A 22,292-nucleotide genomic window follows, 5' to 3' on the forward strand; every position below is an offset into this window, starting at 1 on the left:
TAAATATTGTTGAACCTATATCTATATATAGTGAGATTGGTATATTTTTAATTCCCTTGGAAAGCAAGAGGATTTTTCTTTTTCATTACTTTGAGTTATTATAGCCATACATAGGCAGTGGAAACAGGCAACTTTTGGAAATCTTACCTTATTCTATCTAAATACTGTACATATATACATCAATTATAAGGAAGTTATCATCAAATCTGAATACTGAAATTTTTAACACTATGCAAAACATACCAAAATCATAGCACACATTAAAAAAATCAAAAGAAAAGATAACCCTCTGTTATAGTTGTCAATTAATGTTATCAATGTTTAGTTGAGATGCTACGAGTGTAACTTCTTTCCAACTCCTCTTTTTTGTCAAGACTTTTTTTTTATCCAAAAAAATTAGTTTTACATATCCACAATATATAAACGGTCAACTGCTAGACCATATACAATCATGCCTGCTTATATATATATATATATAATCCTCATTTTTAAATTAGGTAACACAAAGCATCCCCAATTATTATTAAGGACCAGGTGTACATAAAACACATTTAGGTTGCACTACAGTATTAAATTTTACTAATTATCTTACCAAAATTGAACAACTTTACATAAAGATTAAAAATTCAAAACGAACTTCTGGAAAAAATCCTCTTGACCTCATTTTAAACAACACTTCATTTACAATTTTTTAGCAAATTTCACATGTGCTTGAAAATCAAGCCCGGGCCTTTTCACCCCCCTCCGGAAACAACACCCATCAACAATTCAAATGACCTCGCATTATTACAAAACTGGGATTGTTAGACCTCTTTCACATTGTTTTTCATCTCATGAAAAATCAGCTCCTGTCTCACGCGGAAACGCCCCCAATTCAAAGGAAAATTCGGAAATTATTTTGCCTCAGCCATGTTTTGACGTGAACCTTCTGTAATGACATCTTAAGGTACCTCACTACATCTACACTTATACTTTTTTAAGCCACTACGTCACAAGATAGCAATTGAAATGTTTTGTTAAAGAAGTATTGGGCTTCTGAATCGCAGGTCATGAGTTCGTAACCGCCTGGAGCTTTTGTTTATGTTAACTTGATCAAATTTTTGAAAATGTAATTTTTCGTCCAAAGTTGAATATTGTTTGGCCTATTAGACTTAAATACTTCTTATCCATTATGATATCTATCATAATCAAGTACTTTTCTGCTGATTTGAGAAAATATTTCACGGTGTAGTAAGCAACCTTAAATTAAAGTTCCACTTCCGTAGGGATGGAAGACGTGTATTTCACAATGCTTATTTCTGTTCTTCAGTGAACAGATTAGTTCTTATATATCAAATAAAGTTAGGTCAGCCATATCTAATTAACGAGGCCAAGTACAGAACGAGTATGCACGCTTTTGCGCAGCGTTTCATTTGTATTGTGACGTCATCTTTTTGCTTGGTTGACGCCATGACGTGATGGTTTCAACTGCAGATATTCAGCGAAAATTGTTGAAAATATCTCATTTGATGCGTAAAAATAATGTTATATTGTAGAGTAAACATAAATGTCTCGAAGTATAAGCTTTATTTGGGCTCGGGTCGAAAACGTGAAGAGAGTTCAGCAAGCCTAGCCCTCTGTCACGTTTTCTTAACCCGCCTAAATATAGCTTAATTAATAGTTTTCAAGACAGTAACCATGTATTTTAAATTCATAATGACCCTTAATTTGTGATGTTATATATATTTTTCATTACTTAAATATGTCTGAATGTTTTAATGATACTATATAGATTAAAATAGCGATTATCTGACAAATCTGGGAAATTGGGCATACAAAAATCAACTTTGATAAGACCCCTGGAATAAACCAGGAGGTAAAAGGTTTTTTTTATTTGACCATTTGATGCCTTTTAGCAATACCTTTAATATGTAGAACAGAAAAAAAATCCCTAGGGCAGAAGTTGTGAAAAAATGTAAAGAATACGCAAAATTGATACATTCCTATGTTAAAGAATAACAAACTTTGAGATTACCCCCTAAACAAACGGTGTGGTATATGTCTTATTTTTTAATCTTAAAATAATAATTATATCGGTAGAAATTCATCTAAAAAGTTTCATCCAAATATCTAGAGCAGAACAAATTAGACCCGGCCTCGTTAAATGGTTCTAAGATCAACGCAGCCATGACGACACACGACGACGGACCTTCCCCCCAACAATCGCATTAGGTCATTTTTGTGATCCTAATGACCTGGAAACCCATTTAGGAGTATCCATTATCAAATTCGTCATAAAAGAACGTGAATTTAACGCCTCATTGATTGTTCAACTGTTAGTGGAAATACAACTGGGGTCAAATACCGCTGATCCATCACCTTCCTTTTATTTTATTGTGGACTTGAAAACGTTAAATAACTAGTGACTTTTATATGTTCCTTCAGAAATATGAAGGTAAGCTTTCTTCTTACTAGTATATTCTGCTGCAGTTAATTTCGCTCATTCATCTAAAAATTTTTGGTACGTAGGATTTATTAAAAAAAATCCTTCAAGATTTCCTATATATCCTGTATGGAATACTACCTTAGCGACAATTTCTCCAACAGGACGTTTATCTTCAAAGCTTAAGTTTAATGGTGAAAAAAATTTGAATGATTATAAACAAATGTGGTTTTATATAACTCTAATCAATAGTCTATCAAACAGCATAGTTACTATATTTTTTTCAGTATCTACTTCTTAGACAGATCTTAATTTTTAAAAAACGTCGCCTTGAATACTGGCCTAATTATTCAGCACTGTGTTCGGGTGTTATTATAAGTCTTACTTATTTATTTACAGACTCCGTATCGTCTATGTGTCTTTCTTCTTATCATCGGAATCCTCCATAGCACAACTGTCTCACGTGTGCTTAGAACCGACTGCAGGCATGGAGGAGGTGAGAGTGGGCGGGGCCGAAAATCTTAATATACATGTATATGTAGTCAGTTCGGTCAAATAAGTCTCGGGTGGGATGTCTATAACTGAGTGAATTGATAATCGTAAATATAATGAACGAGGTGACATTTTTAATAAAAATTTTAGAGGGTTGTGTATATTTTTTCTGCAATGATCGTTACCTTCAGAACCTGCCTAAATCATCAAGGAAAACATTTTAATTTATTGTTTATATTTACATATTTCCTTTAACAGATTAATAAATTAATCGCAAAAAGTAGGTAGAGTTAACTATATTAGTGTTAATGCACTTCAGTACGTTCGATAAAAGAAATAGCCAAGTCGTCTGTTATAATGGTTATTTGAGTCTGACATCATAATGATTACTAGTACTTCATTCACTCCGTGATTTTCCTGGTTTCGACCAATCGATCAACTGGATAGAACTGGATTGTGTAGATTTTAGTCCTGTCAGTATCTTTTGCGCTGGTTTTCTTAAGATACTGCTAGATATTTGGAAAATGCAAAACTATATGCATGTAATAAAGGCCGACTCAGTACCTATTAAACTTTTGAAATGATTCAACATTTTAATTTTTTCTTTCAGTATCAACAAAACCGTTTTATATAGGAACGACACACTTGCAGTGTTTGCTGAAAACTGTTATAAACATGGCTCTAAGACCCCGTAAACGGAAGAAAACGAAGAGCTCTTCAAGTTCCGGAGATAGATATGTCGCATTCTTATCTGTCATTCGAAAACGTGCTACTGGAATTTGGACTCAATGGTACGCGGATCAGGTACCGGGGTTATCCTATGTTTTCTGAGAGTTGTCCGTCGGCATATTTGCCGGTTCCAGCTGGGTTCTCTTATCTTTCTGTTGACTGCACAGTCAAGTGTGCAAAGAATTATCATATACAATTTGGAAATTACAAAATCTTCAGCAATAACTGTAATACATTCACCAATATAATGTCGAACATTTTGTGCCATGAACTTTGCTGTCCTTACTGGTGTAGATAATAATGCTAGTTTGTGTTTCTCTCGAATGAAAAAACGCATTTCTTAAAATTTAAAATCAATATTTACATTGTATACTGTAGAAACATATATTTTCGTTGGGTCAAAATTTCGTTGTTTTTAAACCAAACAATATTTCGTTGGCATTTAATTTCGTCATATCGTAATCTTTTTGTATTCATTAATACCAGGGTTAAAAATTCGTCATGGATTTAATTTCGTTGATTTATATTGCAAACGAAAATAACGAAATGAAATCCTCAACGAATATTTCTGCTTCTACAGTATATTATTAAAAGGTATTTTTAAAAAATTGTTGATATAATGTTTATTATATAGTCATTATCTCTCTCTCTCTCTCTTTCTCTCTCTCTCTCTCTCTCTCTCTCTCTCTCTCTCTCTCTCTCTCTCTCTCTCTCTCTCTCTCTGTTATCTATATAGTATAATATATATTCTTAATTTTAGGTATTTATTAATAATATTTAAAACTTTCATTTAGACATTAGCATATAAAAATGTTGCACTTTGCATCATATTCATGTAAGCACTGGTCCCAGGTTTTACTTCTTTAAGATGTATTCCATTAAATTTAAACTAAAATATATCATAAGTCATATGAAGCAGGGGTTTAAAATTTGATTTTACATTCGTTACTTTTTTTAGGATTTCAAGTTTTTATGTAACGACGATTATGACTCTAAAGAATTCAATTTTTGTGTCTTGAGTATAAATTTCTGAGAAATTTTGGAATTTGTTTCTTTAAAACAAATATGCATATGCTTGCTTTAATAAGCAGATGTTTACTCTAAAACTATTTGAGCATAGAATGTACCAAAAAAAAAAAACCCAACCCCCCCCCCCTAAAAAAAAATCTTCCCTTATTTTTTTTAACCCTACCCCCAACCCCCCCCCCCCCTCCAATCGCTTTATATAAAAAAAGCTTGCCTTATTTTTTAAACCCAACCTCCCCCCTTCCAAAACAAAGAGATAAAAAGACACCCCCCCCCCACCCCCACCAAAAACAATGAACAAAACAAAAACAAAAAACAACAACAACAATTAAGAAATTAACGAAACTAGCACAATTAATTGATTGTACATAGTGTTTTAAATTTGTTTCGTACATAATTTTTATTCTTTTAAATACATTAAACATTATTGCAAATTACAGAACATTACGCATGTTTAGTTAATCAGAAGTCTATGTCTATACCAATAAAAGTGAGCGCTAAAATTTTGAGGAATTTTTTTAAGGATAAAAACAATGGCGTGAGATAAATACATGAAAAAGCTAAATCTGTAAAAGTACATGTTTTAAAGTAGATCTCTTTTTTTGATATAATTAAGTATGATATAAACAAATAGATGCAAGGGTATATGCTATTCATATGTATATATGTTATCACTACATGTTGAGCTGCACATGTGTATGCCTCTCAGTCTATACTATCGTTAATATATGTATGTATAATTGCGTTTGTTGAGTTCAAAGTTCATTTTTAGCTGTCGATACTGTAGTTTTTTTTCTTTACAAAACAATTGAGTTTATACGGTGCAACCAAATATCGTTAGTTGCAATCTTCTTTAATTTGTTTCACATAGGCTACTTTGGCAACGAATTTAACATGATTAACTACATTATAAATTCTTTTTTATTACACACTTTTTAAAATACCAACGCTGTACAGTACTGAGCCCATGAACGTGTTATACACGTATAGAGCATGTACATGTATACGGAAACCCTATGGGGAGCCCCATTTACAGGTCAAAATGGATGAAAATTGTAAACAAGAGGGAGGCCAAAGATTATAAATAACATAGTGAGGGATGACCAGGTAGTGCAGGTATCACATGTTTATCGAGCAACACAGGTAAATAAAATTACAGCTTTATTGCACCCTGTAAAAGTGGCAGACGATCTGTGCAGTTTGTTGAATCCGCATAATCCCACGGAATCACGCCAGAACGGAGATATAAACACGGAAAGAGACAGGAAGTGATATAATTTATCAGCTCTACAAGACTTTCTAATTTCAACTGGATCTTTACAAGATCAGTCATGGAGAGTGCAGTCACAGACTTCTCTTTTAAACTCTATCGAGTTCTATGCGAAGGGGGTGGGAATCTGTTTATGTCACCCTACAGTGTATCGGCGGCTCTTATGTTAACGATGTTGGGTGCCAAAGGGGAATCCGAGGAGCAGATAAAACAGGTATTGGGAGTAGCGGGGGTTCCTAACCCGCACCAGGCGTATCAAAAGCTACACGCCACCCTGATAGGAAAGTCCAAGGACGGGGCAAAGCTCGCTATAGCCAACCGGATATTTTCCAAACTCGGTCTGGAGATTAAAGAGTCGTATAAAAAGGAATCGCTGGACTATTACAACAGCGAAATAGAATTGTTGGATTTTGTGGGAAACCCGGAAGGTTCAAGAACTCGAATCAACACCTGGGTTGAGGACCAGACCAACAATAAAATCAAGGATTTGATTCCAGAGGGAGGGATTAACTCCCTTTCGTTAATTGTTTTAACCAATGCTATTTACTTCAAAGGGGATTGGGAAAATGCATTCAAGGCCTCGAATACAAAGAGCGAACCATTTCGAATATCCGGGACAGAGTCGGGCACGGTTGAAATGATGAATATGAAAAAGGAAAAGTGGCTAATTGGTATGTCCAAATCACTGGATTGCCAAGTTCTGGATCTTCCATACAAAGGGGGAGAACTGAGTATGCTAATTATTCTTCCGAACAAGGTTGACGGGTTGTCGTCATTGGAATCAAGCTTGTCGGCTGACACGTTTCGGGAACTAACAAAGGAAATGTACAGCGAGGATGTCATTGTATCCATACCGAAATTCAAACTAGAAAGCTCGTTTCAACTGGATAAAGTTCTTGGTGGGATGGGAATCACCGATATCTTTTCCAGAAAAGCCGACTTCGGCGCCATGATGAAAAACCCGCCAGATGGCACTCATGTATCTGACGTCATTCACAAAGCGTTTGTTGAGGTCAACGAGGAGGGCACGGAAGCCGCCGCTGCTACAGCAGTGATGATGAGGTTTATGTGCATGCCACTAGAACCCATGGTGTTTAAAGCGGACCACCCCTTCCTCTTCCTGATTAGAGACAATTCGACCGGAACTGTATTGTTTATCGGTCGCTTCTTGAAACCAAACAACTAATATCATGAAATGTAAACCATAATTTTTACGAACTAAATTCTTTTATCAAAATTTATTGTATTAATACACGATCTTGTATAAATTCTTTATACATTGTAATTTCATTGTTAGACGTGTACATTTATTTTGTTATTGTTTTTTACATATATTTTGTACTATGAATTATTCATAATATTCATTGCAATACAAGGTAAAGTTCGACAACTCCATTTCCTGAAGTAAACTGTAAACACATACAGCTGATAAAGAAGTAACCAATAATTTTAGAAAAAAACTGGTATAAACATGGCTCTAAACGGAAGAAAACGGAGGGCTCTTCAAGTTCTGGAGATGTATATGTCGCATTCGTGTTTATCATACGAAAACGTGTTACTGGAATTTGGACTCAATGGGGTCCCCGGATCGAGTACCGGAGATATCCTATGTAATTTTCTGAGAGTTGTCTGTCGGCATATTTGCCGGTTCCAGCTGGGTTCTCTTATCTTTCTGTTGACTGCATAGTGAAGTGTGCAAAGAATTATCATATACAATTTGGAAATTACAAAATTTTCAGCAATAACTGTAATACATTCATCAATATAATGTTGGACATTTTGTGCCATGAAATCCGCTGTCCTTACTGTTGTAAATAATAAAGCTATTTAGTGTTTCTCTCGAATGAATAAACGCATTTCTTAAATTTTAAATTAATATTTACATTGTATATATTATTAATAGGTATTTTTAAGATTGTTGTTAACATATAATGTTTATTATATATTAGTAGTCATTCTCTCTCTCTCTCTCTCTCTCTCTCTCTCTCTCTCTCTCTCTCTCTCTCTCTCTCTCTCTCTCTCTCTCTCTCTCTCTGTTGAGAGAATATAATATAATATATAATCTTAATTTTAGGTATTTATTAATAATATTTAAAACTTTTATTTAGACACTAGCATATAAAAATGTTGCACTTTACATCATATACATGTAAGCACTGGTCCCAGGTTTTACTTCATTAAGATGTATTCCATTAATTTTAAACTAAAATATTTGTAAGTCATAAGAAGCAGGTCTTTAAAATTTGATTTTACATTCGTTACTTTCTTTAGAAAGTTTTTATGTAAAGATGATCATGAAGAAAGAATTCAATTTTTGTGTCTTGAATATAAATTTCTGAGGAATTTTGAAATTTGTTTCTTACAAACAAATATGCTTGCTTTAATAAGCAGATGTTTTCTCTAAAATTGTTTGAGCATAGAATGTACCAAATAAAAAACAAACCAAAGCCAAACCCTCCCCCTCCCCCTCCCCCCCACCCCCCAAAAAAAATCTTGCCTTATTTTTTTAAACCCTACCCCCTCCGATTGCTTTATATATAAAAAAAGCTTGCCTTATTTTTTAAACCCTATCCCCTTCCAAAACAAAGAGAGAAAACAGACCCCCCCCAACCCAAAAACAAAAAACAAAAGAAAAACAATAACAACAACAAAAATTAAGAAATTAACGAAACTAGCACAATTAATTGATTGTACAAGAGAGTGTTTTGAATTTTTTTTTCGTACACAATTTTTTTTCTTTTATTCATTAAACATTATGGCAAATTAAAGAACATTAAGCATGTTTAGTTAATCAGAAGTCTATATCTATCCCAATAAAAGTGAGTGCTAACATTTTGAGGATTTTTTTTAAGGATAAAAACAATGGCGTGAGATAAATACATGTAAAAGCTAAAACTGCAAAAGTAAATGTTTTAAAGTAGATCTCTTTTTATAAATAATAAAGTATCTTATACAAAAAAAAAATCAGCTGTCGATACTGTAGTTTTTTTTATTCAAATATACATCTTTACAAAACAATTGAATTTTTACGGCATCTCTTGTAAGAAAAAAAAACAAATATCGTTAGCCGCAATCTTCTTTGTTTCACATAGTCTACTTTGGCAAAGAACTTATTATGATTAACTACATTATAAATTCTTTTTTATTACACACTTTTTAAAATACCAACGCTGTACAGTGCTGGGCACATAAACGTGTTATGCACGTTTAGAGAGCATGTACACCGAAATCCTGTGGGGAGCCCCATTTACAGGGATGAAAATTGTAAACAAGAAGGAGGATTATAAATAACATAGTGAGGGATGACCAGGTAGTGCATGTAGCACATGTTTATCGAGCAACACAGGTTAATAAAATTACAGCTTTATTGCACACTATATATGCACGTAGCATCTTTTTTGAAAGTGTGGGGGGAGGGGGGGGGGGGCAGACTCATCCAAAAAATCTTGACAAGCAAAAGAAAAAAAAAAGGAAATCAGACTTTCCCAAAATCTTCAAAATCCTAATCCGGGGAGGGGGGGGGGGGCTGGCGTAGTATATAATTTCTATTTCAATCCTAATTTTCTTATTTTCATATCAATTTTTTAATTTTTTACATCCTCCAAAAAAAGTGGGGGGGGGGGGGGTAACTCCATGTTAATTCAATTTTTTATATGTAAATTTTAAAAAAAATTGTTGCTGCGAGAAAAAGTGGGGGGGGGGGGGGGGCAGGCCCCCCTGGCTCCCCCTGATGCTACGTGCCTGTTATAAACAGGTCGGGTACACTACCTTATATGGGTAGCATTATTTAACACGTGACAGTATTTTCGGCAAACAGATTCTCCAATCCAGTGAATGAGTTGCAATGCATGACGGTCTATAACGTGTTTACGATTCAACAAACGCAATTAAATATTGTGTATAAAACAGACAAATATGTCTGTTTATACACAATATTTAATTGCTTGCCGGAATGTTTGTACGTCTTGATTTTTACTTAAGAAGGTAAAAAAGGAAAGGTTACGTACCATTAACTTTGTTCCATGCTAACATTAAATTTTTTTGTTGTTTTAGTTGATTAATTGTTGCTTCAAAAATGATCAGTATCAAAGGACTGACAAACATACGCATACAAGTACAAACATATGTTGATAAGAAAAAACCCCATCACATTTGTGTATTGGTGACTTTATCATTATGCACTAGAAATAAATACAGGTAACTGTACATTTTTAACATACGTGAATAGCTGCGGTAGTAGAAATGCACAAATATACAAACGCAGAAGCGCAAGCTATATGCAGCATAAAGTAGTTTGTTCGTTAAGCATTCTGATGAATGTCCCTGAAGATAATATCAACGCGCGTTCTACTAATGTTGTCCCAAATATGGGGGATCACGTGAAAAAAACAGTACTCACTGCTTTTAATTCAATAGGACGTACCTCTTTTGAACAATGACAATGGGGTATTTAAATAGGTTGATATAAGTCCTCATATGCAATATTCTTTAAATGTGAGCATAGAAATTGAAGTTCAGACATAATTGTCTATATTACTTTCGTAAATTCTGAAAAATAATTCAAAATGAGTTTCCAAAGGACAATGCAAAATGGTATATATTTTAAATAGGCTTTGTATATACTGAAACTTGTAGTAGCACATAATGCCTTGCAACTCATTCACCTGATTGGCTTGTCGATAAAAGTAAACAGATGCCTAATTTAGTATGCAAATTTATGCCGACGTCACAAAATATAGTGGTATCGACCTGATAAAAGTAGCAGACGCTCTGTGCACTTTGTGGAATCCGCCTAATCCCACGGAATCACACCGGAACGGAGATAAACACGGAAAGAGACAGGAAGTGATAGAATTTACCGGCTCTAGAAGATTTTCTAATTTCAACTCGATCTTTTCAAGATCAGTCATGGAGAGTGCAGTCACAAACTTCTCTTTTAAACTTTATCGAGTTCTATGCGAAGGGGGTGGGAATCTGTTTATGTCACCCTACAGTGTATCGGCGGCTCTTATGTTAACGATGTTGGGCGCCAAAGGGGAATCCGAGGAGCAGATTAAACAGGTATTGGGAGTAGCGGGAGTTCCTAACCCGCACCAAGCGTATCAAAAGCTACACGCCACCCTGACGGGAAAGTCCAAGGATGGGGCAAAGCTCGCAATAGCCAACCGGATATTTTCCAAACTCGGTCTGGAGATTAAAGAGTCGTATAAAAAGGAATCGCTGGACTATTACAACAGTGAAAAATAGAATTGTTAGATTTTGTGGGAAACCACGAAGGGTCGAGAACTCGAATCAACACCTGGGTTGAGGACCAGACCAACAATAAAATCAAGGATTTGATTCCAGAGGGAGGAATTAACTCCCTTTCTTTAATTGTTTTAACCAATGCTATTTATTTCAAAGGGGATTGGGAAAATGCATTCAAGGCCTCGAATACAAAGAGCGAACCATTTCGAATATCCGAGACAGAGTCGGGCACGGTTGAAATGATGAATATGGAAAAGGAAAAGTGGCTTATTGGTATGTCCAAATCACTGGATTGCCAAATTCTGGATCTTCCATACAAAGGGGGAGAACTGAGTATGCTAATTATTCTTCCGAACAAGGTTGACGGGTTGTCGTCATTGGAATCAAGCTTGTCGGCTGACACGTTTCGGGAACTAACAAAGGAAATGTACCGTGAGGATGTCATTGTATCCATACCGAAATTCAAACTAGAAAGCTCGTTTCAACTGGATAAAGTTCTTGGTGGGATGGGAATCACCGATATCTTTTCCAGAAAAGCCGACTTCGGCGCCATGATGAAAAACCCGCCAGATGGCACTCATGTATCTGACGTCATTCACAAAGCGTTTGTTGAGGTCAACGAGGAGAGCACGGAAGCTGCCGCTACTACAGGAGTAATGATGGAGCTGTATTGCATGCCGCCAGAACCAAAAGTATTTAAAGCGGACCACCCCTTCCTCTTCCTGATCAGAGACAATTCGACCGGAACTATATTGTTTATCGGTCGCTTCTTGAAACCAACCAACTAATATCATGAAATGTAAACCATAATTTTTACGAACTAAATTCTATGATCAAAATTTATTGTAATAATACATGATCTTGTATAAATTGCTTATAGCTTTCAATGTTTGACATGTACATTAAATTTGTTATAATTGTTTTCACATATATTTTGTACTATGAATTATTCATAATATTCAGTGCTATAAAAGGCTGAGAAATATCAATTTGTTTATTAATTTAGGCAAAGTTCGACAACTCTATTTCCTGAAGTAAACTGTAAACACATACATCTGATAAAGAAGTAACCAATGATTAATACCTTTGAGATATTTTAGATGGTACGTGTAACTGCAATTCTTGAATGTAAACAAAATTGGCATTGTTTAATAGTTTAAATATTTCATTCAGGGTTGAATAGCAAGCCATGGATGAAAAGTTTTGAGGCTACGCTACAGCAAAAAAACAGTATTTTATATGATTGTATGTATCGAATGTGTATAAAACCATGTAATTGGAAACAGAAAAATATAAGGACGTTTAAATATTGGCTAAATATAAGCAGAACAATAGAATAATAATTGTTCTTTTTCTTTATTGTCATAATATATTGTACATTTATAAAGATACATGACGTTACATTGAGCAGTAAAGTAACATAAATTAAGATTTAAGGGTGACCCGACCAACAGATTTGGTGTGTCGGTCGTAAAGATTTCAACATTTTAATTTTCTGATAAAACTACAGATACAAAGCAAAAAAAACATTAAAAAGTTAAGACCCTATTTACCAGGGGCCATGTATTATGGGTACAAATTTGAGTTAAAGTTGATTTTTTATAGTTTACTGTTTGTAAGCAGACAAATAACGTACATATATGCACATAGTTTTGGTGAACAAGGGGGCCTCTATATAATTGTGAGATAACCCCCCCCCCCCCCCCTATAGAATCAGGATTTATGGTGTAAGGGTAAGAATCTGTTAGGTTATTATTATTATTTATTCTTCAATTTTATCCCATTGCTTCTTTTACCGATGAATCTTGACAAGTATGGTCCAGAGATATTTATAGTGACCCCCTCCCCCTTAAAAAACTGTATCAGTTATTTCATACAAAAATGTCTGACACAAAAACATAACACGATATGAACAAACGTAAACATTTACATTCATTTTCAGAAAATTAATCGAAATGAAATCAATACAATCATCGTTGTTAAGATCGATAACCGTGTATTTGACTTGACTGGTTCTTGTCCCCCGTCAGGTGCCGCGAATCCGATCCCAGCATCTGTAAACAAATTGTACTTATTGTCACAATTCTATACCAGAGCGTGTCATAAAACAATACAGTATCACCGTAACCATTCCATACCAAAACTTATAAAACCTTATTAAAAAAAAGCTTCCATTTTATTCCACATCGTTCCATAAAACAAATATCACTGTCGCGGTGAGAATTATTTTGTAATGACGAGATATTCGAGAACGTCGCGTAAAATTCTTGCACGCGTTTAAGGTGAAATGGGACACCTGTCGATATTAATGTGGACAAAAGAAAAGAAATATCAATATACTTTCACAGATTTAGAATTTTCAAATTTCACAATATTTAACCAAGAAATAAGTTTTCAAATTTTTTTTAGAAAGTTAAAACTTATTAAAGCCCCAGCGGTAATCGAACTTATGACTTACAGATTTGTAGGTAACGCTATAACCAATTGCGCTAAGCTGTTAAGTAACAATTTCGGAAAAGGAAATATTCATAAAATTAATATACTTGATTTTATTGTTTCGATAGTAAACACGTCACAATATTGAGGTGTCCCATACCACCTTAAAAGTTGGTTTACAGTATACGTGTATACTAGTATATACAAGTGAATTATAATATAAAAGCGTTTATCAAGGACTTACTTGGGTACATAATACAATGCATTTAATATAAAAGTGTTTATCAGGGACTTACATGGGCACGCTTTGCAATATGTAAAAGTGTTTGTCAGGGACTTACATGGGCACACTTTACACATGGTGGGACAGTCCTGGGGGACATTAGTGAACCTGTCACACATTGCTGGGGTGAACTGTGGGCCGCAGATGTAGGAACGGTCCTTTTGACCGGTACAGTTCACTGAAAAAAAGAACAACAACGAAAATTTATCATTATTATTATTACAGACTGAGCTGATTATGGAAATAATACAACATGCTAGTATTCAAGGAAATGATTGCCTTTTGTTCCGTCCAGTTTAAATTGCCCTTACATTTTTTTTTTATAAACCTATAAATCATAATATTTGAGCTTGTATCTCTAAATAATTAAATGTATTTAGGTAATGTTTTTTTTACATTAAAAAGAAATTGAACGCGGAATATAAATATCAAAAGCAATTTGCATTCTCTACGTGTACACTGACAGAAGCCAATAGCCCTAGGATATCAAGAATATGGTCAGACACTTCTAAAAAAAAATATAAACAGGCACGTACATGTACGTATAAAGCAATTAGGTACAATTAAGTATTGCAGAATTAAAAAAAAAATTCAGATAACACGCCGCTGTATTATGGCCGCTTGTTTCCAGAAGTACAATATCTGACGAAATCTCACGTGGCGCGAGATTTGTAATTTCTTATTCAGCCTGTACTTACATTGGCAGGACGGACCGGCATAAGTAGTGGTCGGTGTTTTACAGGTGCATGCGCACGCATTAAAGTCCATAGTTCCTCCATTCTCACATGCCTTGCCTTGATAATCTGAAAATAGTCCAGATATAGTTAACACTCAATTTAAGGTGGTATGGGACACCTGTCGATATTAATTTGGATTAAAGTAAATTATAATCATAATGCATAATTCACTGTTTTAGAATTTTCAAATGTTACATAATTTGACCAAAAAATGTGCTTTAAAAAATATAAAAGCCCCAGTGGGATTCGAACTCATGACTTACAGCTTATTACACTGTAGTTATCGCTCTAACCCGTAACGCTACGCTGATATGTAACAATTGTTTAAGTCTGTCCCGAGTTATTGCTTCCGTCATTTTTTGATGATTTTAATAAAAATACACATGTGTACCAGTGAAAGAAACCCCGAAGATTTTTTATTTTTTGATATATATTGAAACCTGAGGCGGTAGAGGGGGCGTTTCAAAACAGATAATCTGGACATTTTTCATATTAAAGATGAATGTAGATTGAGCACAAAGATATTTATTATTACCGAAATATCAAGCAAAAAGTGGTGAAAGCAAAAACTCGGGACAGTGTATAGAAAGAGAATGATTAAAAATTATACTTAATTGATTTAATTGTTTATTTCGATAGGAAGTACATGTACGTCACAATATGGCAGTGTCCCTTACTACCTTAAGCAGGATCCTGGCTCATAATATTTATTTTAATTACTATTTTTCGAATGGTAATTGTTTTATTCTAAATCAGTTAAACTGAAATTTCTAATCAATATTTCATCTAAAGCCCTTAAGAGCTGGATAGTCGAGGCCGTTTTTAGACTTTACAAATTTCCTTTAGAGGAAGAGCTTTGTATAGAAAATATCGGAAATATATTAATTTTTTTATAAAGTAAAATATTTGGAATTTTTCTTTACCAAAAAATACTTGATGGTTTCGAAAAAATCATATTAAAAATCTTAAGAAAGATTTGATGTTTAATTTGTTGACCATCCAACCTCCTTAAAATTAATACTTGATTAAATATGTGTGTTAGTAAAAAGATATCACTGTTCATATTTTTAGTTTAAGGTTGGGTAAAGAAGTGAAATATACACACGAAAAAAATAATTTACGTTGCGTTTCTAATGTGTAATTTACACGTAATATCTTACCACATAGATTATTATCACAGCTGTTTGGACATTTGCTGCATGCCGATCCCGATTCATACGGGTTATTTATGTCCAGATTACCTCTGAAAAATCAGAAAAATTTAGCTGTTTCTATTTTAATGTATAAAACATACCATAAATAACAAGAGGCCCATGGGCCACATCGCTCACCTGAGGAACAATAGGTATAATACAATCAGCTCAATGGAGTCATAATTAATACAAACTATCTGGACAATGTACAATTATACATGTAGATCCTGTATAAATAAAATCCATTTTTCCCCTGGATATTCTTATGTTTATAATCATTAGTCCCTTTTTTTAACAGGATGATTTAATAGTCATATCATATGTTGAGTATTGCAGTTCTCAAAAAGATCCTTAACAATAGTTTATATATGGGATATAAACCTACATCAAACTCTGAACCTTCTTGTAAAGCCAAAGAATTGTCCTGGGGCAAAAGTCTTAACAATTATAAAGAATCATCTGGCTGATTAGTTTCTGAGAAGAAGATTTTTAAAGATTTACTCTATATATTCCTATGTTCAATTTCAACCCCCCATTGTGGCCCCACCCTACGCCCGGGGGTCATGATTTTCACAACTTTGAATCTACACTACCTGAGGATGCTTCCACACCAGTTTCAGCTTTCCAGGCTGATTAGTTTCTAAGAAGAAGATTTTTAAAAATTTACTCTATATACATATATTCATGTGTCGAACTTTGACCCCTCATTGTGGCCCCACCTTACACCCAGGGGTCATGATTTTCACAACTTTGTATCTACACTACCTTCCACACAAGTTTCAGCTTTCCTGGCTGATTAGTGTTTGAGAAGAAGATTTTTAAAGATTAACTCTATATATTCCTATGTTAAACTTCAACCCCCCATTGTGGCCCCATCCTTTCCCCGTGGGTCATGATTTTCACAACATTGTATCTACACTACCTGAGGATGCTTCCACACAAGTTTCAGCTTTCCTGGTTTTATGGTTCATGAGAAGAAGATTTTTAAAGATTTACTCTGTATATTCCTATGTTAAAGTTCGACCCCCATTGTGGCCCCACCCTACCCCCGGGGGTCATGGTTTTCACAACTTTGAATCTACACTACCAGAGGATGCTTTCACACAAGTGTCAGCTTTCCTGGCTGATTAGTTTCTGAGAAGAAGATTTTTGAAGATTAACTCTATATATTCCTATGTTAAACTTCGACCCCCATTGTGGCCCCACACTACACCCAGGGGTCATGATTTTCACGACTTTGAATCTACACTTTCCAGGCTGATTAGTTTCTGAGAAGAAGATTTTTGAAGATTAACTCTATATATTCCTATGTTAAACTTCAACCCCCATTGTGGCCCCACCCTACCCCCGGGGGTCATGATTTTCACAACTTTGAATCTACATTACCTGAGGATGCTTCCACACCAGTTTCAGCTTTCTTTGTTGATTAGTTTCTGAGAAGAAGATTTTTAAAGTTTTACTCTATATATTCCTATGTTAAACTTCGACCCCCCATTGTGGCCCCACCCTACCCCCGGGGGTCATGATTTTCACAAATTTGAATCTACACTACCTGAGGATGCTTTCACATAAGTTTCAGCTTTCCTGGTTTTATGGTTCATGAAAAGAAGATTTTTGAAAATTTCTCGAAAATTTTCATAAATTCCTAATTATCTCCCTTTTCAAAAGGGCGTGATCCTTAATTTTCACAACTTTGAATTCCATTAGGCTAAGGGTGCTTTGTGTCAAGTTTGGTTAAAATTGGCCCAGTGGTTCTTGAGAAGATGTTGAAAATGTGAAAAGTTTACAGACAGACGGCCAGACGGACAGACGGACGGACATTCAGACAGACAGACGGACGACAGACAAAATGTGATCAGAATAGCTCACTTGAGCTTTCAGCTCGGTGAGCTAAAAACGAAACAATTTAAATTTATCATCGCCTGCGCTCTAATAATACGCAAGTTTATGTTCATACATATAATTTTACAAAACAAAGATAGTGCTAACCTATCTGGGATGAACTGTCAAACTATAAAACGATTTTGGGAAATAAATTATATATTTTTTTCATTGATATAGTTAATGATATATATTCAAACTAACAGACGCACAAGCAATATTTGGACGCTAGCACTGTTACATGTATGAAGGTATGAGACAGTAAAGAAAATAGTCATGTGTACAGGATACATGTAACTTTGGGACAAAATTGACTACATGTATATCTAATTTAATTAAAAGCAGGGGGGGGGGCAGTGTATCATAGAATTTTGTTCAAGATGCCTACATCTTAGTATGGGAGTATTTTTTTCTGGTAGAAAGAAAATTAATGCTGTCTGTGTGAGAAAAGTGTTTTTTTAGCAGACAATTATTGCCGTCATATGAGAATTTGGTAAACAAAAGAGATATTTTAGATCGAATTATTTAAAAAGTTACGTACAAATGGGCAAGCAGTACTACATTGAGTAAGAAATAAAAGGATATGGTTATTGAATTATATGTACCGAATGTTTAGACTTTTTATATACGACTTGACAATTCGAGCTACACAACGTGTAAATATCAATGCCATCAAAGCAGGAAGACAGACAACCACACAGAAAAACAATATTATGGGCAGAGATAACGCCAGAACTTATAAGTTTGTGTTGAGGTTACTGACCCGGGTCCGTAATTACACACGTAACTCCTCGTTGAGCCACAGACGGCAAACCCACAACCTATCTTTATGGAAGTCGCCCAGACAACCTAGAAATAGACCATAATTGTTAAAACATGTAAGTTATATGTGGATGCTTAATCAATTTATAAAGGTAAGCCATCGTCATCGTTTAAATTAAATAACTTGACAAACTAATATAATTATTTTTTTTAGGTAATTTTAATATTATGAAATATGATTTCGCAAAATGGTTACGTAGCTGTTTTCTTTTTTAAATAAATGATGTAATTGGTATAGCAAATATTCTCTGCAATGTACTTTGAGAATTACATTAAAATCATATAGGGACACAATTTGAAATATGTTGAAGCATTTAACGTACTATGTTTTTAATATTTATATTAAATTTAATTTTTAATATTTATTAAACATCTTGTATATATATTATCAGGCACGTAGCATCGTTTTTGAAAGTGGGGGGGGGGGGGGGGGGGGGGGGCAGACTCATCCAAAAATTCTTGACAAGCAAAAAAAAACAAAAAAATAAACAAGATTTAAAGTTTCCACAAATCTTCAAAAAAAGTGGGGGGGGGGGGGGGTGGCAACTCCATGATAATTCACTTTTTTATATGTTAATTTTCAAAAATTTGTTGCTGCGAGACAAAGCAGCCCCACCCCCCCCCCCCCTGCTCCCCCCCCCTGATGTTACGTGCCTGATTATGTAAATGAAAAGAAAAAACTCATTGCCACTTTGATAAATTTTAATATTTTCGATTCTACTATCTGTTTATCATTATACGTTTTAGTTATCAATTTATAACCTAACATAGCAGATTCCGAGTAGACAAAAACACATTGTAATGCATTCATTGCCATTAGTTTTAAAGTTTTCATGAAACGCAGCTACTTGCAATTGGTTTGGCAATACTGTCTATACAACGTACCCAGTCCTCCTATTATAAACATACACATTTTTGTTATACCTGGGTATAGTGGCCCACTTTCTTTAAGTCATTGTTTCCCCCCAGGGTGAAGTCCTTGACCTCATCATACCACAGCTTGATCACGCCTGCCCAAGCCAGGTCGTAGGACGCACTGGCCAGGTTCTGACCCACAGAGACGACCTTGATGTAGAAAGGACGAAGATCAATTTTCCTCTAAACCATGTTTAACATTAATTTTTGTAACATCACTTGTCCTGTAGCTGAGCTGATAATGTATACGTGTCAAACCATTTAATTGTATTTGTGTGTCTAAATTTATAAGTGTAATATACATGCCGTCAATTTTGAACTGGTAACGTTTTCAATTGAATAGACTCAATTGAATAGACTCAATATGATTATAACAACGTTGTTTTTTCTCGACATGCAATCAGATGTCAAAAGAAACTAAAGAGAACAGTACTAGTGCCTTTGTTGATTAAATCAGTAACAATCATAATCATCATTAAATTTTGACAACATTAAGTAACATATAAACCGTTTATTTTGTTTTCTAACGATATAGTAACACCAGCTTACTAAAAACATTACATAGGGAGCCGCGTTCGATTTACTCATCCCGAGTAGGCAACACGACACGGAAAGTTGCGTTCGATTCACTCACCCGGAATACTCCGCTGTCGACCGCCATCATGAACGAGACCCTTACAGGCGTCAGCGTACTTCTGAGCGATCATGGCTATTTCATCATCCCAAGACTTAAATTAAAATTGTACGAACCATTTTGATATAAGTTAATAAGTAAACATATTTACAATGAAGGTAGAGGTACAAAATTCAAGTACAGGTAATTGAAAATATAAGGGAGCAATCTTACAATTCCAAGTATTACAAATTACGTTCGATTTTAACGGTTGGGGGGCTGTGTTTTGTGACTCTTACTCACCATTTTTGCCATGGCTACAGCAGGTGGGTTTACAACTGATCTGTACTCGTTATGTTTACTGACTATTACATTTTTGTCCTCATCAGAAATACCTGCAGGTAAGAACAGTCATCATTTATCTCTTTGCTTGACAGTCAACATAATTTGTAAGAGTTACAGTTCTTGATTTCTTTATCTTTTCTCGATATATCTGTATACATGCACAATAAGTTGACAGAAAGAGAGGGAAAGAGAGAAGGAGAGACAGACAGACAGACAGACAAACAGACTTTACCGGAATCAGTAGCAATGGCAGTCTTTTGTAAACACGCAGAATGATTTGGAATTACCTGGTACTTCTGAGCACAACTAGTCTGAAAACAAAATTGTTCAGCATAAAAACAAACAGCAATAGTCATTCAAGCAATAATAATTTCGACTTTTTAATAAATCATGATAAGAATAATTTATATATAATAAAATAATTTTGGAAAATAATAATATTTCATAATTTTTTAAAATATATTTTACAACTTGAGTAGATGGTTACGTGGTCAAGAAACGAAAAGTTCTTTCACTGATTAATTAGATTTTGCAAGTTCAATGTATGGCGATTGACATCTTCGCTAGCCCAGGGTTTCTGATCTGATTGAAAGTGTGCGTTACTTAAGTATGCAGAAGTTCCTATACACATCAATACAGAATAAACAAGTCAATGAATAGAGATACACAATTCAAACCACCAAATAAAAGAATAAAGTTGGAAAAAAGATAAACACAAGACTCACAGATCTTTCGATGCGATGACCAGAGCAAGGAAAGAACAAAACACCTACAAGTAGAGACAGGTGCTTCATAACAAACGGATTTCTGTAGGACGTTTTCATCTTGTCCATGTGGTCAGTGTCCCCCGCGTACGCAGACATCGGGCTCTAATTATGTGTGATGCTTTGGTATAATTGGTGTTGGTTTATGGTTGGGTCAGGGAATATTATGAATGTGATTGACATGTAACCTACGTGTCTTAATGAGAGAGAGATAGAAAGAGAAAGAGAGAGGGAGAGAGAGAGAGATTGAGAGAGAGATTAAATATTTTGCCTTATGAAAAATATGTTATTTTTTTATTAAAAAACACAAACAACATAAAAGTTGAAATAATCATTCTAAAGTCAATAAATCAAATTTAATAGACATTACAAATCACCGGAGATGATATCAACAGCCATCGTTTCAATCTAGAACTTTTGTAATTAAATAAAATAGACAAATATATGCCTTGTGACTGTCATGAAATTGCAAGCAATAAACAAAATGTTCCACGGTTCTTTATGATGAATCAGTGACAAACTTTGATGTGTAGAATATTCATCTCCGAGTGACATTAAGTGGTCTTGGTCTATTAAAATCATGCATAACAATCTCTATTGTTCGGTTTTGAAATCATAATATTTTTATTAAAACCACAATCAAACATATCTCTCAACCTTACTAATCTATATATCTTATAGATGTATGTCTCATTTGGATTATGTAAAAATTACTTGGATATAGTGTTTTGGTGGGTTTTTTTTTCAAATTCATTTAAGCACAGTTTTTGGACCCATTCCTCTTCTTTAAATACTGTTGTTTTGTGATCACTGTGATGTGTAAACTATTAAAAATATTTATTTAATATATGCAATGGAACACGTTTGAAAAACGATTATCCGTCGTAAGTTACATGTATCTTATTTTGCTGTTGTTTTAATCTGCTATACTTTAAATCGTCTAATCATTAATTATGAATTAATTTGTTTCCTAAAGTTCATGTCATGATTTTACTTTTTATAACACTGTATGATACAGTGTTTCGTCACCACATTTTTTTTTCATTAAGTCGACTAATACATCGATAAGTACTTCCTCCCAAAACAAATAACAAATCCATAAACATTATGTCACCAA

General features: G+C 34.4%; 2 protein-coding genes and 1 pseudogene across 2 annotated transcripts; 2 read left to right on the plus strand and 1 right to left on the minus strand.

The window, feature by feature from the left end:
- The first annotated feature begins 5,722 nt into the window (after nt 1-5,722).
- Nucleotides 5,723-7,811, plus strand: LOC128180117 (leukocyte elastase inhibitor-like). Its single transcript, XM_052847983.1, has one exon. The coding sequence runs from the start codon at nt 6,001-6,003 to the stop codon at nt 7,123-7,125; it is 1,125 nt and encodes a 374-aa protein (XP_052703943.1). The 5' UTR covers nt 5,723-6,000; the 3' UTR covers nt 7,126-7,811.
- A 2,904-nt stretch (nt 7,812-10,715) lies between these two features.
- On the plus strand, nt 10,716-12,142 carry LOC128180118 (leukocyte elastase inhibitor-like; annotated as a pseudogene).
- A 381-nt stretch (nt 12,143-12,523) lies between these two features.
- On the minus strand, nt 12,524-21,551 carry LOC128180125 (cysteine-rich venom protein pseudechetoxin-like). Its single transcript, XM_052847989.1, has 10 exons — nt 21,137-21,551; nt 20,644-20,722; nt 20,370-20,461; nt 20,082-20,181; nt 19,463-19,599; nt 18,480-18,565; nt 15,803-15,885; nt 14,604-14,708; nt 13,964-14,083; nt 12,524-13,240 (listed from the first exon to the last, which is right to left on the minus strand). Exons 1-10 carry the CDS (start codon nt 21,272-21,274, stop codon nt 13,125-13,127), a joined length of 1,056 nt encoding a protein of 351 aa, XP_052703949.1. The 5' UTR covers nt 21,275-21,551; the 3' UTR covers nt 12,524-13,124.
- Between the last annotated feature and the right edge of the window lie 741 nt (nt 21,552-22,292).

Source organism: Crassostrea angulata, chromosome 4, assembly GCF_025612915.1.
Source record: "Crassostrea angulata isolate pt1a10 chromosome 4, ASM2561291v2, whole genome shotgun sequence".
Lineage (NCBI taxonomy): Eukaryota > Metazoa > Mollusca > Bivalvia > Ostreida > Ostreidae > Magallana > Magallana angulata.

Coding starts and splice junctions, on each gene's coding strand:
- LOC128180117 (XM_052847983.1), top strand. CDS start 6,001: ATGGAGAGTGCAGTCACAGACTTCTCTTTTAAACTCTATCGAGTTCTA.
- LOC128180125 (XM_052847989.1), bottom strand. CDS start 21,274: ATGTCTGCGTACGCGGGGGACACTGACCACATGGACAAGATGAAAACG. Junction 14,709..15,802: donor CTGTGATAATAATCTATGTG/GTAAGATATTAC, acceptor GACTATTTTCAG/ATTATCAAGGCAAGGCATGT. Junction 14,084..14,603: donor TGCCGGTCCGTCCTGCCAAT/GTAAGTACAGGC, acceptor TCTTTTTTTCAG/TGAACTGTACCGGTCAAAAG.